At 57.0% G+C, this 9978-nt stretch overlaps 3 protein-coding genes across 3 annotated transcripts; 1 reads left to right on the forward strand and 2 right to left on the reverse strand.

Moving 5' to 3' along the window:
* Window positions 1-389: 389 nt before the first annotated feature.
* On the forward strand, window positions 390-2983 carry BKCO1_11000119 (topoisomerase ii associated protein; the record flags this gene model as incomplete). The annotated part of the gene is made up of 2 exons (XM_020270299.1): window positions 390-523; window positions 583-2983. The coding sequence occupies 2 exons, from the start codon at window positions 390-392 to the stop codon at window positions 2981-2983; spliced, it is 2535 nt and encodes an 844-aa protein (XP_020132760.1).
* Window positions 2984-4435: 1452 nt separating this feature from the next.
* On the reverse strand, window positions 4436-5377 carry BKCO1_11000120 (l domain-like protein; the record flags this gene model as incomplete). The annotated part of the gene is made up of 3 exons (XM_020270301.1): window positions 4436-4798; window positions 4893-5197; window positions 5299-5377. 3 exons carry the CDS (start codon window positions 5375-5377, stop codon window positions 4436-4438), a joined length of 747 nt encoding a protein of 248 aa, XP_020132824.1.
* Window positions 5378-6811: 1434 nt separating this feature from the next.
* Window positions 6812-9888, reverse strand: BKCO1_11000121 (ulp1 protease family protein; the record flags this gene model as incomplete). Its single annotated transcript, XM_020270302.1, has 3 exons — window positions 6812-9646; window positions 9713-9799; window positions 9868-9888. 3 exons carry the CDS (start codon window positions 9886-9888, stop codon window positions 6812-6814), a joined length of 2943 nt encoding a protein of 980 aa, XP_020132823.1.
* Between the last annotated feature and the right edge of the window lie 90 nt (window positions 9889-9978).

The raw sequence follows: 9978 nt of genomic DNA on the forward strand, positions 1-9978 counted from the left end.
TCGTATGGCGCTGAGTGTGCAATCAGCAGCAAGGAAGGGGCCTGAGCCCGGGCCCGTGCTGCCTTCCAGCCCGGCCACCGGCACGCGGCGCTGATTGCTGCGGACGCCTGCGGACGCCTGCGATTCTGCTCTGCATGGCTCCCTCTGCACCGCGCCCGCCGAGTGCTCTGCTGCTTGCTCGCGCTGTCTGTGTGCTTGCGCGGTGCCTCTAGCCGTTTCGCCATCTGCTGCTAGCGGCGGCCCCGGACACGCCAACCAGCGGGCACTGGCGCCCAGGATCGCCGAAAAGTGTCGTAAACACCACCACCGCCGCCGAGCCCGCATCTCACCCACCCCAGCACGTCACCTCCCCCACCACCAACCCTGCCATTGTCGCCCGCAAGAGCTCAATGTCCTTTTTCGGCTTCGACACGTCGTTGCCGCGGGACCGTCCCGCCCACCACCCGTCGGCGCCTGGCTTCGGCCAGACGCCTGACCCGTGGGCCGGCCTGTCCGGCCAGGGCGCTCCCCAAGCCGACGATGCGTGAGTCCTCTCGTCTCTGCCGCCGCCAGCGCCCCTGCTCTAACCTTGCTCTGCTGCAGCCTCGACTTCGACGAAACCTACGATGGCCTCGGCGACCAGCTTGATGAAACCGATGACGCCTTCAACGATGACACCTTCGGCGGCGAGCCCGCGCACAACGTCGGGAAGGACTTCGATTTCTCCGGCCAGACCGCCCAGATTGCGGGCACCATGCACGAGGAGCAGATGCTGTACAGCGCCCGCCAGCCCCCGTCCCAGGTGAAAAGGGAGGAACGGCAGCCCGTCAAGACTGGATACGAGAACTACGCTCAGCCTGGCTACATTGGCAACCTCGAGGCGAGCGCTGATATCTGGGGTATCTCGAAGAAGGCCACTCCCGGCCAGGAGAACCAGCGCCAGCAGCTCCCGCCCCAGCATGCCCAGCAGTATGCGGCCCAGCCTGCCAGCAGGAAGATGATGAGTCTGGAGGAGGTCGAGGCTGCTATGCTTGCCCAGAGCAAGCAGCGCCTCTCCCAGCAGCCTGTCCAGCTCCCCGCCACTCAGCCCTCGCCCCAGCCCTCGATGCCCGGTTTTCCCCCGCAACCTCCTCCAAACTGGGCCCAGCAACCGTTCGGAGCTCCGCCGCAGATCCTCCAGCGCCACCAGCAGTTCCCCCCTCAGTTTGCTCAGCAGCGCCCTCCGTCGATTCCTCAGCAGCAGATGCCGACTGAACTGCCTGCCCAGAGCATCCCGCAACCGCAGGTTCTCCAACGCCAGAGGCAAGAACAGCAGGGCTCGCGGGGTACCCCGCCCCAGATGCATCAGCTTCCGCACCAGCCCCGCCAGATCCTCCAGAACCCGAACCGTCTCTCTGGCCAAGGCCAGCCCGTAACTCAGCCCTTCAACCGCATGCCGCCGACTGGACCGGCTCATGCACGTGGCCCTTCGTACCAGGGTCCTGTCATCACTCATCCCGAGCAGCTGCTACGCCTCTCCGATGCTGAGCGCGCTGCTTTCCTGGAGGAAGATGCCAAGCGTGCAAAGAGGATTCACAAGATCCACATGCTTTCCAAGGACAACGGGCTTATGACCCCACAAGACAAGAACTTCATCACCCGCATTCAGCTTCAACAACTTGTCACGGCTACCGGCAGCATCGACGACCAAGGCCCCGAGGCTGCCCTCGCCGAAGACTTCTACTACCAGGTCTTCTCGCAGATTCGTGGAGCTCCTCGCCAGAACCCTCACCAACCCGCCAACCAGTTCGCTCAGACCTATCTTTTCCAGACTGGCGGTCGCTATGGAGGCCGTCGGCAGCACCGCGGCGGTGACAACCACGCTCAGCGCATGGAGCAGCAGGTGCAGCGCGCGGTGGAGGCGGCCAAGGCAAAGCCCAAGAACAAGCAACTCGTTATCGAGGGCAGCCTCGGCAAGATCTCGTTTAGCAACGCAAAGACGCCCAAACCCCTTCTGAACATCAAGAAGCCCGAAGGAGAAGGCCGGCCTAACGGTGCTGGCCGTCGACCCAGCCGGGCACATCACGATGTCGCTGATCGCAAGGCGACCCTGCGCAACATCGAAAACGTCTACAATGTCCTCATGAGGATGGAAGACCATGAGCGCAACATGCCACCTCCGTTGAACGATGGTAGCACACCTGCCCAGATCCAGGAGCACATGGAGTGGCAGCACCAGGTCCAGGAGCTGAACCAAAAGCTTTGGCAAGGCTTGAAGGTCATGGAGCCCATCATGGGCGGCTCCAATGTTCCGCACCCTTTCATCGCTGTTTTGTCTCACCCGAAGGGCAAGAAGGCCATCCCGCGCATCTTCCGCCATATCGACGAACAGCAGCGCGTGACAATCTTGACCATGATTGTTGTGCACCTGGACACTCTGGATGTGGTTCAACATGGCATCCCTGCCGATCCTCTCACTCCGCTTCCCCGGGCGGCAAAGGAGGAAATCGAGCTGTTCGCTCAAGCTGTCATGCCTCCTCTGTTCGCGTACGTGAATGAAGCGCCCCTGAACATCGTCATTGGTCTCTTGGGCCTGGTCCTTGACCGCACCAATATCCCCATACTAGTCCGCACCAAGATTGGTTTGTCCATCCTTACCATCTTCGTCTCGCGCGCAGAACTGGTTAAGGAAAGCACGTCGCCATCGGCTGCCACCTCGCAGGATCTCCAGCAGATCGAGCAGCTATACAACCGCCTCTTCGATACCGTTGAGCCGGTCTTGCCGTACATTTTCCCCGGCACCGTCAAAGATGATGAGGACGTCTACGTGTGGCAGTTCCTCGCATCCATGGGTGCGAGCGCATCGGCCGAGCAACAACAACGACTCGTCATCGGTGTCAAGGATCGCGTCATGGACACCGTCAATGTGTGCAAGGCGCTTCCGAAGGAGTTGTCTGCGTCACGACTTGGCCATGTCAACCTGTTCATGAGGGCGATTGGCTTGGATGTTGAGCTGCTTGGCTAAACAACTTCAGAGTTGAAGGATATGAAAGCCAGCGAAGTACTCATGGTTCGGCGCAAGAGCATTCGGAAGTAGAACATTACGACGAACGTTTCTCAGACGAAGATGATGACAAAGAAAACCAAGAGTTTTCCTTGGTCCTCCAGCAAGAGGAACCAAACGGCAAAATTCCTTGCTGTACACCCTACATCGGAACATATGAAGGCGCTTGCCTGCATGTTTCCGGAGCTCAGCCCTTTCCATCTTTCCCCTTTCTCTTGATTGAGGGTTGAGCTCTTCCCGCATACCTATCAGGTTTGGTCTGGTCTGGTCTGGAAAAATTGTCGAATATGGCGACGTCAGGATACCCCGATGATGGTCATGATTGTTTGGCTGGATGGGCTTTCACTTTGATTGCTTCCCCTTTGCACCTACTTCTGGCGAAGGTTGGGGGGGAGCTTCAAACCACTATAGCGTTTATTCAACATGAAAATAGTCTTATCTCATTCTTTGTACTCCATCCTGCTCCTATGACTGACGTGTGTGCTGAGCGAATGCGGCTCCGTGGTGATTGGCTCAAGCCACATGATCGCTCTAGGGGCGGTGCTCTTCCCCTCTTATGCCCTGGCCTGTTTGTAGATGCCCAGTCGGCAGCACCCGTGCGGCGACATTCCTCGTCCGCGAGTTCATACCGGATTTTTCTACCCTGAGGCATGTTACAAACAGCATATCCATCCCCGCCGGCAATAGTTGCCACCTTGTCTCAGGAAAGGAACCACGTACGCACACACCCGGAACGCGGAGCCAACCCTTGAAAAGTGTTTTTTTCTTCTGTTTGAGTAAGAAGACGCCGCTCTTTGAAAATAAGACCTATACCTTCAACGGAAAGCAATCCCCTTGCTTTACCCCTCCCTTCTTGCCTCCTCAGCAATCTTGCACTCGAGATGAGGCTCGCTCTCACATCCGCATGGTAGACTGTTGGGCAGAGAAGGGACATCGGAATCGATTGCTCCATCAATGTCATTGCATACGTAGTTTGTGAGATGCAAGGTGAACGTATAATTGCGTCTCCATTCCCCGCTACCCACTTTGTATCTCTCTTCTTCTTCTTCCTCTCTTCTTACATTTCCGCGATCAACATTTTGGGACAGATACAGAACGATCTGTGGAAACGTGATTGAAATGCCCTTACTCCAATCGTTCCGATTAAGCTGGTTGCTAACTTTTCTTTGGTACCTCTCTTCAAATCCAATCCACCAGTGCATTATCATCGCCGGCCCTCCTTCTGGCACCGTGAGATGAGCCGTCCGAGCAAGATCTTTGCAAATACGCATGCATGGTAGAGCAAAGACTCGCCATCACCCCGGCCATTTCCCGTCCCACACCAAGCTTTTGTTTGTGATCTTCATTTCCCACACACCGGGCATTCCCATTCCAGCCATCTCTTCCCCCCACCCTCCACACTTCTTCCCCCTCTCACTGTCCCGGGATCTTGCCCTCATTCAGAAGCTTCTCCAAGCGGGTGATCTCATCCAGCGTGTTGGCGTTTTTGATGAGCTCCTGGATGTTGAGGCGCTCGACGTCCGTCAGCTTGACGCGGGCCATGCCGCCGGCGACGTCGTCGGCGCCGGGGCCGGCGGACACGTCGGGAACGGTGTTGCGCTGGCTCATGACCTTCTGGGCCAGCTCGGTCGGGGCGTCGGGGGTGCCGAACAGCTCCTTGGCCTTCTGGCGCTCGGCGTCGCGGACGCGCTGGAAGTCGAAGAAGCGGAGGGACGGGATGCGGAAGATGAGGTAGTAGCGGTAGTTCTGCGAGATGAGCGACGGACGTGGCTGGCGCTGAAGTGGGTGTAACGTTCTTTCTCACGCCCACTGGGGAGGGGGAGGGGGGAGGAAGTGGGAAAGAAGAGAAAGAAAGACACACAAAACGTACCTCCTTGCTGCAGACAGGGTTGCCGATCAGGTTCAGCTGTGTGAGCCTGGAAAAGCCGCCGAGCGGGTCGAGGTCGGCGAGCTCGCGGACGCTGTTCTCGGCCAGGCTGAGCGACGTCAGCGCGGGGATGGCGCGCGCGATGCCCGTCTGAATCTGCGAGAGGCGGTTGCGCGCCAGCAGCAGCGTCGTCACGCGCGGGCGGTGCGGCAGGTTGCCGAGCATCTGGATGTTGTTGTCCGTGAAGTCGATGCACTCGATGTCGGCCGACGCGGCGCCCATGTTCTCGATGTGGGTGAATTGACGACCTGTATGTCACGGCAACAGACCGGAGGTCATGATGGTATCAACGCAGCTCTTTTCTTCTTTCTTCAAAGTGTAGTATCTGCTCTTTTCAGCTTAAACGCACCTCTGAGATCCAGCTCGCGCTCGCCGAGCGGGTTGATGTAGGAGAGGGAGTGCTGGATGATCTCTGCCGTCAATCTCATCTTGGGCGACGCGTATGTCTGTCGTGGGGTGAGTAGCGGCGGGTTTGCGGTGGACGGGGTTGCTGTCGCGAAGCTTGTTTGTCGCGTGAGAGAGGCTGCGTCGAGAAAGGGTCGGCGGAAGGTGGGGCGGATGCGCTATGCGTTGCTGAGCACAGTGAGAAGGCGGGGCAGAAGTGAGGGTGTTGATTCGAGCGTTAGAAAGAGGTGGATGAGGTGGTGGATGAGGTTCTTCGGAGTTGGAAGCTACCAGCTGCGGCGGCGGATTTTCTCGAAATCTGGGGTCGCGGCCAGCCTTGCATCATCACGCGCCGTTCCGGCAACCACTTTTGCCGTTTGCTGCCTGCCTGCCGCCTGTCGAAAGTCCAACCTCACTCCTGCCTTAACCACTGTGGAACTCCCTGCTTTCAAGCAGAGTTTGATACTGTTCCTTCGGAATACTGTGTAACCTGTCTCCATATTCTCAAGCTCGGCTTTAGCTCAACGTTAACTAATTCTCGCGCGACCTTGACATGCTTCGCGCATTCCGCTTCCTTCATTGCTCTGCACGCGTGTCGTTGTAGCCATAGCTATTTCGATAGACATCTCCATGGATTCTTGATGACCATTCGAGTCGCAGAAGTCCACACTGATCTGAAATTGAGATCAATGGCTTATTAACCAGCATTTCCTGAAAGCATTCTCCAGTTTCTATTGTCTTTGTGAACTGGCATACATGCCGTATATGGCATTCAACTCTTCACCGTCCTCACCAAAGCCAGAGCGCCCTTTGGTCTAGTCAAGTTGAGGGATCGTCCCAACGTGTCGTGCTTCGCTAGCTACTATGTGCAGCTATTGCTTGGTAATTCTTCTTGGCTCGACAGCCAAGCGTAGAGAATGGCATGTCAGGCGAGAAGATAGTAACAAGGCACTTCTCTAATATGCAATAGTCCTCAACTGCTTCCTAACGTATGGTCAGTGGTAAGCTTTCCTATTTCCTGATATGTACTCTCACAGCGACCGTCAGCGCTATAAATGGCAGATCGATCTACATGTAAGATGTCGGAAGCCCATTTGGATACAACCCACTGTGTTCAGGAGCATGAATCTGCGATGTACTCTGTCCCGAATCGGCAATGGTCGAATGCGATTCACTCTCAAGCCAAAGAGGATGAAATATCAGATGGATTGCGCTTGCTGTTCCGCTCAAATTCCCTAGAGCTCGGGCTGGGTATCTTAACAAAATCATTCCCACCTCTCCCCTCCCCCTTCCCCCCAAACCAAACGCCGCGCTTAAAAAACATCCAAAAAAACAAAAAAACAAAAACACAGAAAAAGCAAAAACAAAAACAAAACAGCGACAGGAAGGCCGGCTGAAGGAGTAGGGTCTCCCCCTTAAGGGTCCGGCATCGGTAGGTCAGCACCCCCCATCGAACGGCGGGTGACAGAGAGGACTCCTTATTCCCAGTCCAAACCACCAGACAGCAGCTGGGCTGCCATCTGGTGGCGGACACGGAGTATCCCCTCCGTCGAGGTGACGTACAGGTTGGGCTCGACATCCAGCCCGTACGCCACCGCCCGCGCGTTCTGAAGCGTGAACACTCCGCAGTCATCGGAGTTGCTCTGCCTCGGGGAGCGCTGGTCCCCACCGTCGACGATGCGCCACTCCGCATCGTCGTAAGCCGAACCCAACGTCGCCTTGACCCAGTCTTGGGTCTTGGCGACGAAAGGGGCGGGCCTGCCGGCGAGACTATCGAAGTACGTGATAGTCCGCTCGGTGCCCGAGACGACCACCAATCGCCAGTGTGAGTTGTGGCAGATTGGTATGAAAAGGTCCTTCACGAGGAGCAGACGCCCCTCGTGAAGCCTACTCCTTCTGTTCCAACTGAGGACCTTGCTGATCCCCTTATTGGACACCTCAACCCACCAGTTTGAGAGGAGGAACTGGTAGGGTGGGGCCTTGCCGGCCTTCCTGTCGGCCTCTGTGTAGCCTGCCTTCTCGCAGGCTTTCTTCGTCAGCTCCTCCAGGTATTTGTTGACGAGCGAGTCGTTGAGCCAGCTCGTCCTGGGGACGAGAGTCCCCAGGTCCCGGATTGTGAGGTTTCTCGAGATTTCTGCCATCGGGTCGCGCCCATTGAGGGCGGATTGAATCTCCGCCATTTCCGTGGCTGAGGGCCCTTGGCTGAGGAGCTTGCGCCTCCTCTCTGACTTTGCTGCTTCCGCCGCCCTCTTCTCTTCTTCGGCCCTTTGCCTGGCCTCAGCCTCCTCCTGCTCGGCCTTGCGTCTGGCTTCAGCCGCCGCTTCTTCGGCCTTGCGCATTGCTTCGGCTTTTGCAAGGCGCTGCTTTTCGAGCTCCTCCTCACGCAAATCCGTGCGGCTGTTGGAAATCTGTAGATCTTCGGCCTCGCCGACCGTGGCGCGCTTCATGAGCTCCTCCAACGATTTGACCTTGGCGTTGCGTGTCTTGACGGGCTTCGTGTTCTTCATGTTACATTTTGTGATCGCAACGTGCTCCTCAAGGCCTTCTTCAGATGATTCGGAAACCTTGAGTGGTGTGTCCCAGCCGTTGTTGGTAGTGAGAAGAGCAGGCTGCTTGCCTGTCTCGCGGGAGGTCTTGCGTTGCTCGCTGCTGCCAGAGGACGAAGTACTGGGGCGCTCTTCCGACTCGCGGTATGTCTGGAAATCCGATTGGCTGTGATGGTCCTTTCCGGAGACATTGCCCAGTTGGACCTGCGTGATGTTCTGTGCCGCGTCAGGGTGGGTGAGGTCCATGATCTCTTGGATCTTGCGGTTCGGGGCGTTCAAAGATTCATCCTTCTCGTTGGTGCTCGAGATTGTGGTGACAGCGATGCGCTTGCGCTGAGGCTGCGACTTGTCAAAGCGAGACTTGATGGCTAGTATTTCGGAGGTCAGCTTGATTTTGATGGGTGACTTCTTGGAGTCATCGGCCTTCTTCGGCTTGTGCATGGGAAGATCGTCCTGTTCCTTGTCTGCGGCGGTCATGGCTGCCTTGGCTTCGCGCTTCTTGTTCTTCAGGAGAGGATTGCCATTGATCTTGATCTTGATGGATGACTTCTTGGAGTCCGTAGCCTTCTTTCGCGGGTGCAAAACAAGATCTTCTTCTTCCGAATCTGCACTGAATGCACGCTTCCTCTTCAGACTAAGAGGTGTCTGGTTGATGCTCTGCAAGCTGGGCGTGGAACAAGATCCTGACAACTGAGCCGTCTGGCCGTTGGAAGAAATGTTGGTGTTTGAGGAAGTGGCATCGCTGCGGTTGTTGGATGAAAGGGAAGATGTGATGAGATTGCCGACATTGTTGAAGGCTTTGCCAAAGGCGGTGCTGGATTCTGAACCGACGGTGGTGGTCTGGTTCGTCGAGGCTGCAGCGTCAGCCGGGTCGATGTCGTGCTCGGTGGCGGGAACATGATCATCAAATGAGATATCATCAAGAGGGTAGGCACCAGGCAGAGGCTTGGCGATGGCTCGACGCTTGTTGGATTCGGATCCAGTGGGAAGCCAGACGATCTCCTCAATTTCTTCATCTGCGCGCACGATTGCGCGGATGATGGCACGGAAGCGGTCTTGAACCTTGGTAAGGAAGAGGCCAGCGCCACTCTGACTCTGCGAGAAAGAGGAGACTTCTGACTCAGGCATGTCGGGCAGGTCTTCAAAGCTCCTAGCCGGGACCTTAGCATCTTTATCGCGGCGACCCTCGTCATTGTCGGTGCTGGAGCGCTTGCGCGGCAAGACGGACGCGAGGTTTTCGCGAGCATTCTTGTCTGCTATCTTTGCGCGCCGAGCGCTCTCTTCGAGCTTCTTCTTGAACCGGGATTGCTGATATTGGTCTACCGTCATGCGCTGCTTCGCTGTGGACTTGATGGCCAGAGACTGTCCCGCAGGAGCTCCGCCGCTTTCTTGCTTGAGAACAAAGGTCTTGTAGCTCGTCCTGAGTGCGCGAGGAGGTGGAACATTGTGGTAGCCGGAAGAGATATGGGGGTTGGAGCGGGACGAGTTGTTGAAGCGGGATGAGTGTTTGGAGCGGGACGAGTTGTTGATGCGGGATGAGTTGTTGATGCGGGATGAGTTGTTGATGCGGGACGAGTTGTTGATGCGGGCCGAATGGTTAAGGCGGGCAGTGTTGTTGAACCGCGAAGAATTGTAGGTGGAGTGGGTGTGCGAGTTGTTGTTGTGAAGAGTCGAGCGGAAGATCTGATTGATGCTGGGCTGTGATGCCGGAGGCTGTTCGCCTTGACCGCGGATGGAAGTTTGGGTAGGGAGAGTAGGAGTCCAATTCTGCAATGGTAAGGTCAGCGAATCACTCTTGAGAGGTTGCGTGTCGTAATCGCAGTGAGGACTTACCATGGGAGAGCCATCTTCAGCAGTGCTGGTGGTCTGGTTGGTGTTGTCGTGGGCGGGCGTCGAGTGGTCGTACGCCCTGTCCAGATCCTGCGCACAGCGTCAGCGCAAGATACTCGAGCAAGGCGCAGGCGTTTCGTGCGCGCGCGTGAGCTTACCATCTCGGAGGTGTCCTCCATGGCTATGACGTCGCTGAGACGGTGAAGTCAGTCGCGATGGGTTGTCGGTGTGTGAGAAGGTGCAGGTGTGAGGTTGTGAGGTGTCTGACG

Source organism: Diplodia corticola (genome assembly GCF_001883845.1).
Source record: "Diplodia corticola strain CBS 112549 chromosome Unknown scaffold11, whole genome shotgun sequence".
Classification (NCBI taxonomy): Eukaryota; Fungi; Ascomycota; class Dothideomycetes; order Botryosphaeriales; family Botryosphaeriaceae; genus Diplodia; species Diplodia corticola.